Source organism: Pezoporus flaviventris, unplaced genomic scaffold (genome assembly GCF_033815535.1).
Source record: "Pezoporus flaviventris isolate CSIRO_AGI_PZ_B2104156 unplaced genomic scaffold, CSIRO_AGI_Pfla_v1 ptg000015l, whole genome shotgun sequence".
In the NCBI taxonomy this organism is placed as follows: Eukaryota; Metazoa; Chordata; class Aves; order Psittaciformes; family Psittacidae; genus Pezoporus; species Pezoporus flaviventris.
This window is the reverse complement of record NW_026892563.1, coordinates 16006235-16025855: the sequence shown is the minus strand read 5'-3', so window position 1 is coordinate 16025855 and position 19621 is coordinate 16006235. Positions and strand designations below refer to the sequence as shown.

The 19621-nt window shown below is 40.2% G+C and overlaps 1 protein-coding gene across 1 annotated transcript in view; it reads left to right on the top strand.

Annotated features, from left to right (window-relative positions):
• Nucleotides 1–18367, top strand: part of TTC3 (tetratricopeptide repeat domain 3) — a 69797-nt gene extending 51430 nt beyond the window's left edge. The window contains exons 32-45 of the mRNA XM_061453603.1: nt 593–1505; nt 3398–3463; nt 4132–4281; nt 5457–5596; nt 9174–9242; nt 9945–10041; nt 10945–11045; nt 11680–11773; nt 12330–12428; nt 15061–15482; nt 15941–16061; nt 16197–16424; nt 16639–16728; nt 17365–18367. Of these exons, the coding sequence (XP_061309587.1) occupies nt 593–1505; nt 3398–3463; nt 4132–4281; nt 5457–5596; nt 9174–9242; nt 9945–10041; nt 10945–11045; nt 11680–11773; nt 12330–12428; nt 15061–15482; nt 15941–16061; nt 16197–16424; nt 16639–16728; nt 17365–17475 (2701 nt within the window). The 3' untranslated portion in view covers nt 17476–18367. The remainder of the gene's footprint in view (nt 1–592; nt 1506–3397; nt 3464–4131; nt 4282–5456; nt 5597–9173; nt 9243–9944; nt 10042–10944; nt 11046–11679; nt 11774–12329; nt 12429–15060; nt 15483–15940; nt 16062–16196; nt 16425–16638; nt 16729–17364) is intronic.
• Nucleotides 18368–19621: the final 1254 nt, after the last annotated feature.

Below are 19621 nucleotides of genomic sequence, written 5' to 3'. Positions count from 1 at the left end.
TAGCAGTTTAAAGGCTTTAATATTACTTTATAATTTTTATAACATCTTGAACTAAGTCCATGATTTGAGTCCTGGGGGCCTGGTGTATAGTTAAAACAGGGGATTTTAGATTGGATATAAGAAGGAAGTTCTTTACTGTAAGGGTGATGAGGCACTGGAATGGGTTGCCCAGGGAAGCTGTGAATGCTCCATCCCTGGCGGTGTTCAAGGCCAGGTTGGACAGAGCCTTGGGTGACATGGTTTAGTGGGAGGTGTCCCTGCCCATGGCAGGGGGGTTGGAACTAGATGATCTTAAGGTCCTTTCCAACCCTAACTATTCCATGATTCTATGATTCTATAAGTACATAAAAGTATGTACTAATGCTTTGAAATAGCTGCATGTTTCAGCAAGATTTGTATAAGCAAGAGTATTGCAGAAAATGATTATGTTTGGCTAGAGCACCATCTTTCAGATGGTTGTTCTTCATTTGTTCTAGAAGCGCTTTGCTTTTAAGTATTATTGTGAAAATACAACATGTGAAAAAAGGTTCTAGAATTACATGGGGAAAAAAACTTTGATAATGTCGACTTCTTATTTTTTTTCTTTTTTAAGATATTTCTCTCTAATCTTGGAGCAACATGGCCCGATGGAAATTAATGATAAATTACTAGTTGGGGAATATGAACATTTCCCTGAAGAAGTTCGAAAGGTTGTAGAAGATGAAGGTGGTCTGAAAGCTTTTCTTCTGAAATCTCTTCGCTTCATTATGGTGGATAATCTGATTGCTTTAAGAAAGCATGAAGTTCTTATTCAAGAAAATACAAACCGAAATGAGACTGGAGATAATGAAGAAGAAAGCTATATAGTCTGTGATGTGCCAGAAGCTTACTCTTTCCAGAACAAACTACAGTTAAATCCAGCTGCTAAGGAGTTTAAACCTCTATCTTATCATAAGCAACCCCATATATCAACATCTTCGGACTTAACAGTAGCAAATTACAAGACTCCACAATATTTGCCCTGTTCTTTTCCTATTTCATGTACACCGGTGCATTCTTTGCATAGTCAGAATGTTGATATCATAGGAAAAGGTTCCTCATTTCCAGACATTTTACTGAAGTGCTTTGATTCTAAAAATCCTGATTTATTTTTGCCTCTGACTGCCTGGGATTGTCAATATGAAAGAATATTGCTAATGCCTTCTCAAATGCCTCTCACATCAAATATTGTCCAACAACCTAGTTATATTTATACTGATCATGTAGCTCATCAGGATAGTGATGAATCAGCAGTTTCAGACAGAAAATATGTCTGTAGGAGCTTTATACCAACTGAAATAAAAACAGATGAAGACCCTCAGTGCCAAATGGAGAACTCAGATGATACATTTTATGAAGACAATTTTGCTGTTGAAAATAGTACAAACAAAGCTGAATGTGGTATAGAGGTTATTAAGTTAGAAAAAGAAAGTAGAGATGTACCTCTACTGAAAAGCAATCCTCATACAAGGATGATAGCTGTTCAGGTAAGAAATTAAAATGAACAGTTATTTGGGTGCTTTAAAGTGATAAATGGCAGTGTTGAGCAGTGGAAAGTACAACTCCTGTTTGAATGATTTCTTTACAACTTTCCAAAGGGTCGAATATTGTACAGAGTTTCAAGATCAAATATTCAAGTAATAACTCCAGCCACCTAAATGTAAAGGATCTTAAAAGTAATACTTAGCATCCTCTAGTATTTATCTCCCCCCAAAAAAGGCCATGAGTTGGAAGATAACTGAGGTGTTTATCAGACTCGTCACTTCCTTAGAACTTGCAGTTTAAGTTGCTGACACTTTCTACACCTACTCTTGGTTTTCATTTGTAATTCTTTAAAGAGTTGGTCACTGAATTTTGTTCTGCCTGAAATTTTCACAGATCTTTTGAACTAGTGCATGTACATGAGTTTAAACTTCACTTTAGAGGTTAAGGAAAGTCTTTCTGTGTCATCATTTTTCATTTTTAATCAGTTCAAGGATTTAACTTTCACAATATTTGAGGATTTAGATAGTTTGTACATTCTAACCATTGCTGGTTGGTGCTTCTCTCATGGTCTTGCAGTGGTGGCCCAGATGTATGGTGAATTCCGGGGGCAAGTTCCATCACATTTCTTTTTCTCTCTTGAAGTAAAAACTGAAAAGTTTTTTACTGCCTACAGTAAAAGAGAAGGTATTGCTGAACACTGGGAAAGGGGCAGGGCATGCAGCTGAACAGAATAGTGTCTGGAACATTCACTCTTTAATGGTACCCCAGAGTTAGAACAGCATACACCACTCATGAAAACATAGTTCCAGTAACAGGGAGACAAAAAGTCACATCCACATTTGTTCCAGAAAATATTTTGGACTAAGATGCTGGGTTTTCAGAGTTACGGATATGACAGTTTTACACATCTGTTTATGAGAGATTATTCAACATGCTAGAGGGACTGTTGTAAGTTGTCCTTTTATTCTTGCTTTCTATATTAGGAAAATGTTAACTTTCTTTTTTTTTTTTTTTCTCTTGCAAACTTATTTTGTATCCAAAACTTTTCTTCACTCTAGATCTTTCCTGATCACTTGCTGAAAGCTAGCTTGCCATCAGTCTTGGCAGATGAATTTCGTTGCTTGGCTGACTGGGCTTTTGAAATGGGATTTCTGTTTGGTTCTTGAACACACACAACAAAGAGATATCAGAAAAGGCAACAGTTTTTAATTTAGAGAATTCTGGTTAGAAGAGATCAAAATGTCACTAAGCAACAGATACGTTTCCGTTTGCCTTACTCTACCACAGTTCTTCATTCAACATTACCCAAATCTGATTTTATTACTCTGACAAAATAGACTGATAGCCTGTTAGAACAGTAATATCATAAACTGGCTCTTTAATGTGACACATGATTAGATTTTGAACTCTGTTCTTTCAGTAAGCTCTTGATGGATGGTATTATAGGAAAACAAGCAGGGACTTGGAAGATCCTTGAGTGTAATCCCTTCTAAGTAGAGGCATTTGGGTAGTCCATCTTGAGTTTAGGAGGAGCCACAAAACAGAGCTCTGCAGTGAGCTGTCAGACACTGATTTTGCAAATCGTAAGTTTTCAGACATTTAGAGCACAGCTGTGTTTGAAGACTCAGAGAACTGTTCTCGATATAAGTGCTTCATGGTCAATTAAACTAGAGAAAGATCATGACCAAAAAAAGTGCTTTCATTATAGACAGAAGTCCATTTCAGAAACACTTGTGTGATTTCTTCTTTACTTTGTAGATAGATCTACTTTGGAATGGAGTTGGATTTGTAAAATTGTAGGTTAGGTACCAAAGCTCCAAAACAGAGCTGACCTACTAGTTGCATATATAAACTGGAAAGCTTTTTAATCAACTAATGATTCTTTGTATTCTAGGTAAATCGTGAAGTAGCTGATAGGGAAACTAATACTTTGCCTTTTCATCCATTTGAAATGCAACAAGTAAGTTACCTAGTATTTGTTCATATTACTCAATGAAGAATGTTAAAGAATGCCCAGAAATTTAATAGTAAAAAAAAAAAAAAAAAAATGTTCTCTGAAAATGATGTGTTTTAGCAAATATTTTTTTATTTTAATTTCTTTGGTGTTGTGTGGTGTTGGGTTCTGCCCCCTGATTCGTGTTGGGCTGCATTCTGTGATGTCCTTGAAAACTTCACATAGGCTCACAACGAGGTTTTGGAGCTTTGTTTTGTATCTATTCAGCTGTTGGAGTACATTTTAGGGAAATTTAGTATTTCCTCTCCAAAAATCTGGAGGTTTGATTTAAATATTCCATTTGGGCATATAGACAGCTCAGACTGATGTTACTGGCAGTCTTATGTCTGTACCAGGAGACAGAAGTGAGAAAATGTGGCCTTTGAACTAGTTACATTCCACTTGTGGTCAGGCATGAATGTTCACTTCCTGAGCTGGACTGAAACTTACAAAACTTTCTGTTAAACACAACCCCCTCTTACTTCCTGCAACAAACCCCTCCAAAAAACCCACCCCAACCAGACTCAAGACTTTGAATCTCACCTGACAGCAGGCTGCTCCTTTTAGACATCACAAATGTTTGCTGCCCTGTGGAAACAAATGCTAGATTGTTTTTGTAACTGATTTGTTTTCAGGGAGATATCCTACGTATGGAAAAGGAGCATCAAGTATTAAAAGAACAACTTAAAGAAGCACAGGAAAAATATGAACAATTACAAAACCGAAGCTCAGAAGAAACCAGTGCTTTAAAAGAGCTCATAAAGAGAAATGTTCAAGAGACTGAGGTAATGTTTTTATCCATGCAGCAATAGCACAAACTGCACTGGTTCACAAAATTGGTTGTAATTGATCAGCAGTGTTTTTGAAACTTGCAGTGAGGCAGTCCTCACTGCTGTGAAGTCTAACTTGGGAAACCTCCCAGTCTTTGTGTGTCATTGTCCTTTGAACACACTCAAACATGTAGGATATTGTTTGCTTCCATCTAGTGGATTGGCATTAGTTTTTTTGGTTCAGCCTGAGAACAAAAGAGCCCTACATCGCTGACCCTTACTTTTGTCTTGATATGTTGGGTTTGCTGACAGACTTTGTTTCCTTGGAAATGGCTAGGAGCAAGAGGATTCATCCCCAAATAACACTGTCAGCTTGTTAATCACTTTGACAGGTTAATTTTATAGTTAAAGCTCTAGATTCTACAGGCTGCCCATTGGTCTACATGAAAAGGAATTTTTCCATTTATGAAACAAAAATCAGGTGACGCTAAAGCCATGTCTCCCCATGCCATCTCTTTTATTTTTAGTAAGATGGAGCCTGTCACTCAGTCTCAGTTTTATGTATATTTTTCCTTCCAGTGGCATGTTGAAGTAAACTCCTGTACTGCGGCTTGGGAGCTCCTGAGCCCTAGCTTTGCCATTGCCTAAAAGTAGGCTGGCAAACCTTCATATAAGGGCTTATGGAAACTCACATCTGTTTCTTTACCAACATTTGGTAAACCATGAGCTCAGAAGGGTTTGAGCTGAAACCATTCCAGTTGTGGGGTGGGTGAGCTCGTCCATTGGCATTGAAGGCACTTTTGTAAACAGTATTTTTTTATATTACTTAATGACTCATGGATGCTACATTGCTTGTTTGGAGTTTCTTGAGCAGTTATGGCAGCCATAAAATCCACTGCTGCTTTGCTCTGTTATGAATAATAACTTCCTGGTTGTTAGTGCTGATAGAACAGTATCAGTTCTGATTTTGAGCTGCATTTTGATCTGGACTTCAGTATGTATTTGTATGTGACACTGTGGAACGGGGTTTCTTCTATTAGCTGGCTGCAAAATTAACCATTAGTAAAAGTCATGTTACTGTACTTTTCACTGGCTTAGCTGTTGATCATAAGTGCCAGCAATCTGCTCTAACTTGCTTTTGAATAAAATAGTGTTTTCAGAAATAATGTTTTCTTATTTTCTGCTTTTAGTTATCAAAGACTGAACTGGATTGGTTTCATCGAGACTTAGAAATGCAAGTGAAAAAATGGCAACAGGAGAAAAAAGAAACTCAAGAGAACTTTAAAGCACTAAGGAACACAGCTAAAAAGCATACAGATACCAGTGAGAGGTACTAATTTTAAATACTGATTTACATCACTCTCCCTTTGATTTTTCTTTTTTTTTTAAGCAGCCGTAAGTACAGTGATTTCTGATAGACTGTGGTTTTAGTATCTCCTGATACCGTGATGTATGCATAGTGAAAACTCAGACTTGTTGCCCTGATTATGTCATTCTGAAATTAGTTAAATGCAATTCTTGATTAGAGCTGCTGTTAATAGGATCTATGTACAGCATTATTTAACCTAATTAACAAATGGCACTTTCTTCACTGTTCAAGATCTCAACATTTTCCAGAATCCTGTAGCACTGCTTTTTCACTTTTCTCCTTTATGACTTACTGTTGCTTTCTCAGCGTGCTCCTCTACTGCATTATGATTAGCTTGAAATTTTCATTTCCATTTTCATTCTTTCTCTTTCTGTTGTACAGTCAAACCAACCAAACTCTGGTCAGCCTTTTTGTCCGTTTCTGCCACAGTAGCCTGAGGGTCATCCAAGGATGCACATTTCCTCCTTTTCTAGTCCTATAACTTGTTTCCTAGATTCAAGTAAGACTGCCAGAACCACATAACTGAGTGTATCTATTGAGTTATCTCAACAGAAGTCTGCAGAGTTTTCCATAGAACTTAAATCATTAATATCAATGTGTGAAGCCCATCATAACCCTGTCTGTGTGCAGCAGACCTAGCTCTTCCCCTGGCAGTGGGCTCTTCTGGCTGTGGAGGAGCAAGAAGCAACTTCTACCGTGGCCAACAAGTATCCATGAGATCATGTCACTGACGTACTGAAAAATAAATCATGCATCATTTGATGCAGTATCATCAGTAGCTTTTTCCGCAGCATTCCAAAGACTTCAGAAATCTTTAGGTAACCTGATGATTGGCTGTGTAACCAGATAGGTGTTTATCACAGTAGTAGACTGAAATGGATGCAGTGATCACGAGATGATTGAATTCGAGATCCTCAGGATAGTGAGAAGAGCGTGCAGCAAGCTCATTGCCCTGGACTTCAAGAGAGCAGACTTGGGCTTCTTCAGGAACCTGCTTAGTACAGTTCCATGTGATATAGCCCTAGAGGGCAGGGGGGCTCAAGACTGTTGGTTGATATTCAAGGATCACCTACTGCAAGCTCAGGAGTGTTGCATCCCAACTAGAAGGAAGTGCAGCAGGAGGGCCAGGAGACCTCCTTGGATGGATAAGGAGCTGCTGAGGAAAATTCAAATGAAAAAAGAGGCTTAAAAAAAGGTAGAAGCAAGGACAGGTGGCCTGGGAAGAGTACAGGGATGCTGTCCGGGAAGCTAGGGACCAGGTTAGGAAAGCTAAGGCACAGTCAGAATTAAACTTGGCTAGGGATGTTAAGGATAACAGGAAGGGATTCTATAGGTATGTAGAGAATAAAAGACAGACTAGGGACAACGTAGGCCCCCTACAGAAGCTATCGGGAGAACTGGCTGCCCTGGATTTGGAGAAGGCTGAGGTTCTTAAGGACTTCTTTGCCTTCGTCTTCACTGGCAAAGGCTCTGACTGCACCACCCAAGTCTTGGAAGGCAGATGCAGGGACTGTGAGAATGAAGACCTTGCACCCACTGTAGGAGAGGATCTGGTTTGAGACCATCTTAAGAACCTAAACGTGCACAAGTCCATGGGACCTGATGAGATCCATCCGTGGGTCCTGAAGGAGCTGGCAAATGAAGTTGCTAAGCCACTGGCCATCATATTTGAGAAATCATGGCAGTCAGGTGAAGTTCCTGACGACTGGAAAAAGGTAAATATAACCCCCATTTTCAAGAAGGGGAAAATGGATGACCCAGGGGATTACAGCCCAGTCAGTCTCACCTCTGTGCCTGGCAAAATCTTGGAGCAGATTCTCCTGGAAGGCATGCTAAGGCACATGAAAATCAACAAGGTGCTTGGTGACAGCCAGCATGGCTTCACTAAGGGGAAATCCTGCCTGACCAATTTGGTGGCCTTCTATGATGGGGCTACAGAACTGATGGACAGGGGCAGAGCCACTGATGTCATCTACCTGGACTTGCGCAAAGCATTCAACACTGTCCCACATTACATCCTTGTCTCTAAATTGGAGAGACATCAATTTGATGGGTGGACCACTCAGTGGATAAAGAACTGGCTGGATGGCCACACACAAAGAGTTGTCAATGGCTCAATGTCCAGCTGGAGGCCAGTAACGAGTGGTGTCCCTCAGGGATCGGTGTTGGGACCGGTCTTGTTGAACATCTTTATTGCTGACATGCACAGTGGGATTGAGTGCGCCCTCAGCAAGTTTGCCAACAACACCAAGCTGTGTGGTTCAGTTGATAAGCTGGAGGGCAGGAATGCCATCCAGAGGGACCTCGACACGCTTGTGAGGTGGGCTGATGCCAACCTCATGAAGTTTAACCATGAAAAGTGCAAGGGTCAGAGCAATCCCAGGCACAGCTACAGGTTGGGCAGAGAAGAGATTCAGAGCAGCCCTGCAAAGAAGGACTTGAGGGTACTGGTTGATGAGAAAATGAACATGAGCCGGCTTCAGTGTGTGCTTGCAGCCCAGAAAGCCAGCCGTATCCTGGGCTGCATCAAAAGGAGCATGACCAGCAGGTCAAAGGAGGTGATCCTGCCCCTCTGCTCTGCTCTTGTGAGACCTCACCTGGAGTATTGTATGCAGTTCTGGTGTCCTCAACATAAAAAGGACATGGAACTGTTGGAACAAGTCCAGAGAAGGGCCACAAGGATGATCAGGGGACTGGAGCACCTCCCATATGAAGATAGGCTGAGAAAGTTGGGGCTGTTCAGCCTGGAGAAGGAAAGGCTGCTTGGAGATCTCATAGCAGCCTTCCAGTATCTGAAGAGGGCCTATAGGGATGCTGGGGAGGGACTCTTCATTAGGGACTGTAGTGATAGGACAAGGGGTAATGGGTTAAAACTTAAACAGGGGAAGTTTAGATTGATATAAGGAAATCCTTTACTGTTAGGGTGGTGAGGCACTGGAATGGGTTGCCCAAGGAAGCTGTGAATGCTCCATCCCTGGTGGTGTTCAAGGCCAGGTTGGACAGAGCCTTGCGTGACATGGTTTAGTGTGAGGTGTCCCTGCCCATGGCAGGGGGGTTGGAACTAGATGATCTTAAGGTCCTTTCCAACCTTAACTATTCTATGATTCTGTGATTCTATGATTCTATGAAATCTGTACATGTCTGCTTTCGCTATTTTGATTTTTTAAGTTACAGGTAAATACTTAAAATAGCTTCTAGATAACTGATGAAACTGACTTAGGATAAATTCTCTAGTCAGATTTGTCAATTCTTACTGTATTTTTAAGTTCTCTCCAGGTTCACAGACCTGAGAAGACTTCTGGCCCTGAATGCTGCTGCGTTATCATTAGTCTAAATAGTTTGGGGTAAATTTGTCTTAAAAAATCATCAGCCTGCTTTTACATTAGTTACTGCTTAATTAGGAGTACATTTAAATGTACTTACAGTATTAAACAGCATTGTTACTGCTGTGCAGTTCTCACTGTTTTATAGGAACATGCTATGTATTTGCTAATGAACATTTTTCAGTACAAGCTTAATAAATGTTTGATTACTCTAGGTATTTGAAGACCATTGATGAGAAGGAAAAGCAGTATAAAGAATATTTAAATACATATCTCGAGACCAGGTAAAACTCTTGTACCTTTCATCAATATTTACATTTTTCTGCTGACTCATCATTATTGAGTTCTCTCTTTGGGTAAAGGATTAGAAAAAACAAGCACTTTAACCTCTGTCTCTTATTTGAAGTTAGTTTATGTTCACTTATTGTGAGTAAATATTATTTTCTTTTAGATATTTAGGATAATAAAAGTCTGGCTTTTCAACATTATTTTCAACATTGATTATATGATGTTGTGTTTTCAAACATGTGTTAGAAGTTGGCTGTGGTACAGACATGCTGAATTGCTATGTGTAGCTTTGCACGTCCACACACGTGTAGTCCTAAACATACTTAGTGTTACCTAACATTTCCTAGAAGTAACTCATTTGCACATAGTACAAAGACAAGTTTTCATTTACAGGTACATTCTTCATCTATGTGGCCAGGCACACTCGCATGACTGCAGTAGGCAAACTCCTGTAAACTTTTAGGTTGCACAGTGAGAAGTGGTGAAGAAATAGGGAGGCTGTGCCTGTGGAGCCAGCAGTAGGGCTGCATGAGCATGGTGCTGTACTTGAAAGCACAAGCTGAACAATGTAAATGGAGATGTGCCATTCTGAAGAAGAGTTTACTTGTAGAAAACCTCCAAAATGCCATAAATTTTAAATACTCGTCTGTCAAACATTAGTCAAATATTTAACTTCTTTTTTTTTTTCTATTTCACAGTAATAAACTTGCTAGTGAAAAAGTAAAATTGGAAGAGCTTATAAAAAAGAGTCAAGATGACTACCAAGAGTGTGTGAAAAGAGCTGTTAAAGCAGAGGTACAAACAAAATATCTTAACTTTAGCAAAAGCTTGGATCATTTGCACTAATAGTAGGTGGGGAAGACAACTGATGAAGCCTTACTTACTTTTTAAATAGCATCTAAAACTTTTCATAAGCATATATCAAAAGTGCTGCCCATGATGTTATCCTACAGAAAACTTCACAGATCATCAAAGCACATTGTTATTACTGACCAGTGTTAAAAAGAATCTGGGGGATGTAGTATTGCCCCAAACAAAATTCAACTAGTGATTGAGTTTCATACTTACCCTTGTTATGAATACATTCCATTAGCAAGAATTAACCATAGGAGCTTGGAAAATTTCTTGTTTAAAGTAAGTCACAATGTATAGCTGCTGCTTTATGAGCTAGAATCAGAATGTAACAACCAGCGTGTGTGTTTCACTGAAAGGAGAGTACTGAGAAATACCAAGATTTTTTCTAAACCAGTATGTTTTATACTGGCCATGCTTTGAATATCACAGACAATTCTCCCTTCTTAAGAGGGCTTGAAGGCTGTCTTGGGATTTTTATAAAAAGATTAGATTGTTGGTCGACATTATTTTTCAACTATGCTTTATTTAAAAGGTTGCCTTAATTACTTAAAGTGTGTATTTATACATATATAAATATATATATATAGGGTAAATTGCAAATGGAACATTTATGGAAGCTTTCTACTATCAGCTGAAATAAATGCAGCCTTTTTATCCTCCTGAAGGCCTGCCAGGGCTGTTAATTGCATGTGAAATTGCTCATTGTAGGAACTCTATGTGTGTTGTAGTCTGTATCATCAAACTATTGTTTCACATGCTTATTAAAATCTATTTGAGGTTTTATCCCTTCTGCTACAGCACTGCTTTTACTGCATGTTTTTTTTTTACACTGTTTTGTTACAGATATCAGTACTCAAAAACTGGAAGGAAACTCAAGTATGCAAGCTAAATGGCATAGCTGCCAAAGCAGAAGCAAATGTCAAGATGCTGAAGTCATTGAGCAGGTATGGAGAGTTTACACCAGAAATTTCAGTACTATTAGTAGCTACATACAAATAACTTTTCATCTCAACAAGTCAGTTTTGCTCAGAAAGGGATGTCAGCTTGAAAGGTGCATAGAAACATAATAGTTAAATACATCTTTCCTGAAGCTGAATTTCTTTGTAATATGAAATTACCAACATATGTGATATTTAAGCAGGAGCAAGCTTCTTGTCTTATTATTTCTTAGCCAGGGAAGATCAGGCTACTGGGAACATTCTAGTTATTCCTGCACAGTATTGCTGTGAAGGGCTGCAATGAAAATAAGGAAGAGTGCAAACAAAGCTGCTGGGCATGCAACAACATTGTTTTCTTCCTTACGAGAACCTAATTAAGCCCTTGGTGTTACCTTTTTAAAAACCTATGACAGGTTCCATTTCCTTATATTGCCAGAAAATACCAACTTACATTTGAGGAAGCCACTTCTGAGATTGGAGAGGATCCAAGTACTGGTCATTTAACTGGTTTTAATATTGCTCGAATCTTTAGCTGTGATTTAGCTGGTAGGGAAAAGAACTAACTGTGGTACTAAAACCGATGATCTTGAACAAAAATAATGGGAATGTTGGAGTTTAACTGACATCTTGAATGCTTCAGCAGCTCAGCTTCGGCAGCACCTAAGTTGAAGTCACAAACTGAATCCTGGGAAGTATTTATTTCAAACATAAAGAAACAACTGGAAAAAGTAGAGGTAAGCCTTAACTTCTCCTAAAGAGCCTTAAGTTGAATGTTGGAAATTAAAACAGAATACCTTAAGTAATTTTGCATTCCTTTTTTAAAACACCAGTAGCTTGTCCTGCAAATGCTGAACTGCAATTTTTAAATTACAAAAGAAAGGCACAGATTTAAGTCCAGATTATTTAAGTATAGTTAAATTACGATGGCTAACTTCAATTTCATAAAGGCAAAAATCTGTCCTTTATACATTTGCTTCAAAATTGCATCTCACTCTTACTCTTGGTACTTTTGTACTTTTTGAATTTCAGATAATCCATGCAACTTCTCTAAAAACAACAGAAAAGTTAAGATGTAAAGACTGAGTTTTAGGAACTAGAAAGGGTTTCCCAAACCGTTTCAAGTATTAGTGCAAGTACCTCATTTATAGCAAATGGTAGCCTCACGCCTCTGTTTGAAAGGCCTGGTATATCATTGGTGTCTTGCAAAAAAGTAGTTGTGTTCATGCCATTTTAAACAGAGTGAGCTTTAGTTAATGCTGATGTGGAGGATAATTTGTGTTTCTTCTGCAGACCGAGTATGAAGAAAAAATTCAGATGGTGAAAAATGGTGCACGGAACTGCCTCACTAAAATGGAAACTGAGGATCTTCCTTCTCCTCCCAGTGTCTTAGTATGTATCTTACATTTGATAGCTGTTTGTTAAGAAGTTCTTTAAGTTTGAATTAACATGGCTACCTGTTACAGGATATGTACATAAAGAACTTGAACACAAAGTAAGCTGTCTCTCCATAAGTCCAGGTAATTGTCAAAAGGAAAAGGTGACTGTGGATTAGCATGATGAAGGCCAGTAAGAAGGTTATCAAGTCCTTTGAGAATCTCAAGCTGTTTTAACTTTAAAATTCTTCATATTCTATCTAAATTGGGACTAATATTTTTGTGTGTCATGACTTTCCTGTAGCACCAAAATCCATAGGGACAAGGCCCCATTACACTGACATGTGTAACTGATTACAAATACCAAAATCAACTTCCAATTCTATCTCTTGTGAACTAGATGGAGCATAGCCATTTATGGAAATGCATCTTCAATGACTACATCCCAGATAAATACTACTTAAACACATTTTGTTATGGGCCAACAGTTCCACAAATGCTTTGCTTAAGTCATGTTAGCTAATTCCATACCCTGTGATTGTTCCTGGAACAAGGACAAAGTCATAGAATCACAGAATAGTTAGGGTTGAAAAGCACCTTAAGATCATCTAGTTCCAACCCCCCTGCCCATGGGCAGGGACACCTCACACTAAACTATGTCACCCAAGGCTCTGTCCAGCCTGGCCTTGAACACTGCCAGGGATGGAGCATTCACCCCTTGTCCTAAAGAAGAATCCCTCCCCAGCATCTTTACAGGCCCCCTTCAGATACCGGAAGGCTGCTGTGAGGTCTCCAAGCAGGCTTCTCTTCTCCAGGCTGAACAGCCCCAACTTTCTCAGCCTCTCTTCATACGGGAGGTGCTCCAGTCCCCTGATCATCCTCGTGGCCCTCCTCTGGACTTGTTCCAACAGTTCCATGTCCTTTTTATATTGAGGACACCAGAACTGCACACAATACTCCAGGGGAGGTCTCACAAGAGCAGAATAGAGGGGCAGGATCACCTCCTTGGACCTGCTGGTCATGCTCCTTTTGATGCAGCCCAGGATGCGGTTGGCTTTCTGGGCTGCGAGTGCACACTGAAGCCGACTCATGTTAAGGTTCTCATCAGCCAACACCCCCGAGTCCTTCTCTGCAGGGCTGCTCTGAATCAAGTATCAAGTCAGTACTTCTTGAACTGTCCATGAGCACAGCTGTGGGGAGTCACCTGACTAATAAAATATAGCCAAGCTAGCTGCAGCAGTGGTGCAGATGTTCACTGATGGCAGTATTGAAAGCAGGGCAGGGAGGTGATGCCCAGCCCTGAAGACGAGTAGCATTCAGCAACCACAGTACCTGGGATGGTGTGGATTAAGGGGAAGACGATTCAGACATCCCTAAAAATAGGGGAGATAATGGACTCAGTAAGTGAAATGTTTTCATAATGCACACACATAGGAAATCTGTGAATTTGCTGAAGAGGCAAGACAACTTTTTATATATATTCTCTGCAGAAAGTCTTGTGACTTTTTTTGGTTGGTTGGTTTTTGGTATAATTTAGATACAAGGCTCTGTTCTAATACTGTGTTAATGATCATTACTACAGTTTTTCTAGTCTTACACAAGTCATAGTTACACTTACACTTCCTGTATGCCTGTTCTTCCCCACTTATTTCTAGGTCTCTCCTTTCTATTTATTGGTACAGATCTCTTAAGAGTATGTAGGTAACTTAAGTTACCATCCTTTGGTTACCACCAATTTACAGGTTGAGGGGGAGTAACTGTTGAGGCTCTCGTTCTGCATTTGGTATCTATTTTTACTGCAGTAATACAGGAGTAACCTTTTAGAAGGGGTATCTGTAATTCTTTTGGCTTTGAGAGGACTTTATTAAGCCCAAATGAAGGAGATTTGAATGAAAACTTTTTTTCCCTATTTAATTCCATTAATTAGCTAAACACCTTCAGAAGGATGGTAAAATATCACTTTGAAAAGGTGCTAAACTAAAGAACATAGGACAAGAACCAGCAGGTTCAACTTCCAACTATGAAGAAGTGCAGAATTTCAGTTCTGTGTGTTAGGAAGCCACCTTCCTAGAGCAGTCATGCTCTGAAAGAAGTAGCAGTCATGGGGTCAGACAACTAAACTGACTTTTAACGAGTTCTTCCCATTTATGGAAGAGAGTTGTTAGTGCAAAAAGAAGTCTTCCTGACTCGTGTGAGCTCCAGGTTTTCAGGATGATGACTACAGCTGACACATGTTTCTGGTTTTAAAAAAAAATTACACTGAATTATATAGAGATCATGTAACTCATTAAAAGCAGTGAAATCTGTATTTCCAAACTGATGGCACTTATTTAAAGCAGTTGTTTCTACTACCAATTTCAGGCTATACCTGTGTATTAACTTGACAGCTGTCCAACAGTTAAAGGAACAACCTGTGTATGTGCTGTCCTATTGAATCCCATTTCAGACAGGTGCTCTACGTGTAGTACCTGTTACGGAGCATCTCTGTGCAGTGCTTTTACCCAGATGAAGCAAGTTTAGATAAATTAATGTGACCTTCCAGTTCCTTGGCATGACCAAACATGTCACAGTTCATGCTGCAAATGCTCGAGAGATCTGCTCAATTTATTTTAATCACTGTTTTTCCTGTGAAATTGTTTTATTTCTAGATAAAACAAAGCAGGCCTCCAGACGGTGATCCAGCCATCGTCATGTGTTCCTCTGCACCTGCACAACCAAATTTACTTCCTGCATGTTCAAGTTCTGAAGATCAAAGTCTAACACATGCTTCACTTAATACACAGGCTGGAGCTAAGCCAGCATATGCAAATTCTAAGGCTTGTTCCGCAAGTGGTGGATCAGTGAAAACACCCTCAAAGCCCCTGGAAGGATCGTATTCCAATAAAGTTCCAACAACTCGCCCGTCAGGGATTTCTGGAAGTAATGCTCAGAATGTCCAGCTGAACCAGAAGCACCAAGATGACTCAGCTACACAACTGAGGCCTCCCAGACTTCCAACCAACAGAACGCTTCCAAAGCCACTGGAAAATATTATTGCACAACTACAGAGCATATTCCCAAATTACAGCAGGTATTTGTTTTCATGAATGTAATGCTACGCTGAGTAACAGAAGTTCTGAACATCCAGTACAAGAAGAACTGATTTCTTAGAAGGCTTCTGTTTCATGAGCAGAGTAATCTTAGTTGTTCCATTCACTCCTACTCAGTGAGACATTCCTTAAGGGAACAGACCTGTGGTGTTGGCTTATGGGTTTTTTCTCCAGTTAAGAGCCACTACCAAATAGAAGTAGCATTATTTTATTGTTTGGGGGGGGTGCTGGTGAGGGGTGGAAGTGTGTGTTATCATTAAGGTAGATTCTAGTCGCTGTAAGGTATTGGAAGCAGGAACTTGGTGCAGTTCATTTGAGTATCTTTTCACTGCCATGAATCAAGCATGGAGGCTAATGTGTACTCTCATGCTGTAACTATGCTGGTAACAGCCATCATGTTGCCAGTCAGACATAATCAATGTTGTCTTTCCCCCTCCAGTTCAGACTTCACTAGCTACATAAAAGCCATACAAAGAAGAAATGGGAATACACTGTCAGGTTTGAGCTTCGATGAAATTCTCAACAGAGTGACAGATCTCATTCTGGAGCAGCAGAGTAAGGTACTGTGGTGTGCGTAGCTGCATCCCTGACAGAGGAGCTGGTGCAGCACAGCCCAGAAAATCATGCAACCTTGCCTTTGCTGCCAGGCTCTGAAATGCAAACTTGTTCCAAATTCTTTTCCAATACCTGCCTAGGCACCAACTTCAACTGGGAGACCTGTGAAGTCACCATCCTCTGTGTCCGCGGCACAGGCTGGAACTCAGGGTCAGGAAGTCCGTGCAGGAGAACACGTTGCCAGCCCACCCAAGGCAAAACCTGCACTTAAAAATGCTTCGAGTAAGAATCCACCTCAGCCAAGTCTCCAGCCCTGGGGAAATGTTGGAGCAACACCTAAATCAAAATGGAAGAAACGAGACTTTACAGTAAGTTCTCCACTGTTTCCATGACGGGAAGTGATTGCTGGGTGGTTCTTGTAAGACATAAAATTATCCAAGTACTGATAGCAAAAATAATTGACTCATTCATTTGGTGTGCAAAGGCTTAAATAGACTTTGTTAAAATTAGTAACACCATTAACTTATTAGAATTTGTTGATTAATGGTTGCCAGCTTTCAAATAACTGTGTTTTATGTCTAGGCCTCCAGTGATGATCCTTGCACAATATGTCATGATGAGCTAAGCAGAGACTCGTGTGAACTAGAATGCGGGCATCGTTTTCACAGAGAAGTAAGGACTTTGTTCTTATTGCTTAGATACAAATGCTTACGGACATTGTCTAGTTTCGCCCTTGTTCCATTTCCTGAAAGCAGCCTTCCCCTCTTAACCTGTGTGCACCTAAGAGCAGTTCAGAACCCCCTTTCCTTTTCCATACTTTACACTCCAAGACTTGCAACCCACGTGGCCTTACTGTGCCAGAAAATTTTCAGGTTTAGATTTTTAAGTGAAATGATAATTCATTAGAGTGAATTTAAGCTTATTTTTCAGAGGATGAATCTGGTAGTCAAGTCACAGAGTTGTTTGCAGTGTACTTACAGAACGGGCTATTGCTGTAAGCCCTGCATTTGCCACCTGCTAGCAGCTGCACAGGTAGCTTCCTGTAGTAAGAAGTCAGGATTATGTGAGAATAACTGGATGCTTCTGCCTGTGACTTTTTCCTTGTTTGTTCACTGCAGATTTGTTATTGCAAAGTAGGTGCAAATGTAAACTGATGAGCACAGCGTCACAGCTGGAGAATGGTTCTCTACTGCAAACTGTAATAACATAGAATATCGTGTGCTTGCCTGTTAGTGACAATTACTAACTTGGTTAAACTGAACTCCTGATACTGGGCTTTGTGTACTCAATATCTTCCTGTTCTTGCAGTGCATTAGAACCTGGCTCAAGCAACACTCGAGTACCTGCCCCATCTGTCGTGTTCATGCTCTATTACCTGAAGACTTTCCTGAGCTTCCTGCACGGAACAAATACACCTAAACCTTGTTATATTGGAACACATTGTAGTAAGATGCAAAGCAGCTGCAGAATAACGACCATGATAAGGAACAGAAACATAATACCTAGAAAGAGACGGAACCCCAGCTATATTGAAATGGTAGCAGAGCTTGGACTGCTGCAGTGTTTACCACTGAGCTTTAAGCCATAAGATACTGGTATTGCCATGGTACCTGCAGAATTAAGCTGGTGTCCTCCAAGATCCAGCACTCTTCCTGTGTGAAGCCAGTGTAGTTTAGAGGCTGGCAGCACACAAAACTGGTTGTGTTTTTTGGCTAAGGGATATTGAAACTACTCTATCCACTTTTCTCCAGCGATGGTGCATCACTCTTTGCAGGAGTGATGCACCATCCTCCAGAGCTTACACCACCCTGAAAATAAATTCTAGTATTAAACAAGTAGGTGACCCCAATGCCAGACCATCAGAATTTGGAACAGCCAAGACATTACCTTCCTTTGGCACAAACAGTTAGAATTTAACCGCAGGATTCAAATCAGGCTTGTTGTATTCATTATGAATGCAGTTCACATAATTGCAGCTCCTTACTCTGCATAAATTCATAGCTTATAATTCAAATTGTTTAAATTATTACTTTTAGTAATACTTTAAAGCAAGGATTTTTTAAATATTCATGTGATTCCTTCTTTTTGTTTATCATTAAGTCGTGATACTGTGGCTCAGTTCTTTAATCTCACAATATGATTTGAATTTGCCTCATTGCTGAAGAGCTGATTTATTTAAATCAGAATTACAAGATTTTTGGTTTTGATGAGGGAAACCTGCATCTGTATTCTGAGCGTGGATGTTCATCCTCAGAGTGAGGTACAGAATGCAGGCAGCTGAAAGACTGGCTCTCCTACTGCTTTAGAGTCTGAGCTTTCCTGTGTATCTTTGCCACTGTAAGACTTTTGTACACTTATAAGAGTGTACAGCCTGACCACCCTGAAACTGAACTGTGACTGTTGTTTGGATACAGGCACTATTATGTTTATTATATGAGGTTGTTAGCTAATTCTAGGAATCAGATGTTCCCCCAAATGACTATATATGCTCCAGATGAAGTTTTAAACTATTCTGTGATTAATCACTATATTACTAGGCACTTGGATCAAAAATAAAACTTGTAGCAGCTGCAGTAGTAATTTTTTGTGTGATATTTTTACTAAGTGTGAGTTACTGGTGAGTGGTCTACCATAGGCTGGTGAGCCTTGCTGCCTGAACATCTAGGTACTGCACTACTCACCGTAACAGCACATGCGCCCTTTTCAGCTTCCATTATGTTCTTGGGGTGGGGGATACATCATCTTTCTAGCTTGTTAGCCCACATCCTTGACCCTCAGGACCAAGGGTTGGAGCAATCAATCCCAAGTTGGGTTAGGGCAATCTGAACTACAACTGGAGGCTGGGCAGGGACTGGACTGAGAGCAGCTTTGAGGAAAAGGACCAATGGTTGGGGCTGATTGACAAGAAGCTCAACATGCACCAGCAGTGTGCACTTACAGCCCAGAAAGCCAAGCATGGCCTGGGCTGATCAAAAGGAATTCAACCAGCAGATTAAGGGAGGTGAGGGTGGTTAGCAGTTGTATTGTGCCTCAGTTGTGTTTATTGTTTATTTTCCTTTCCCCTTTTAGTTTTATATTCACTCCCCTTGTTATTTTCTTTAAAATTATTATTATTAGTAGTAGTATTTAGTTACTGGACTGTTCTTATCTCAACATGTGGAATTTGCATTCTTTTGATTCTCCTCTCCATCCTGCCCGGGGGGAAGGAAGGGAAGGGTGAGCGAGCAGCTGCGTGGTACTGAGTTACCGGCTGGGCTTTAATCACATCTACTCTGGACGCTGGGGCCAGGGGCAGGATGGACAAAGTCCGTCCTTCAAAACGTTGATGGTAGGATGTGATAGTGGCACTTGAGCAGCAGGCGGCACTCTTGCACCACCATCCAGACTAGAGAGAGCACCTTTCCTTAATCCCGTACGGGTTCCTGATCTTAATGTGTTTTACATCCTAGTAAATATCTACCTCCTCCTGGCCCAAGAGTGTTGCAAGACAAAAGTAAGAATTCCAGATGGTATTCCTAAAGGTGATACAGAACTAGGGCTAACCCTAGAACTGAAGCTTCCTGCT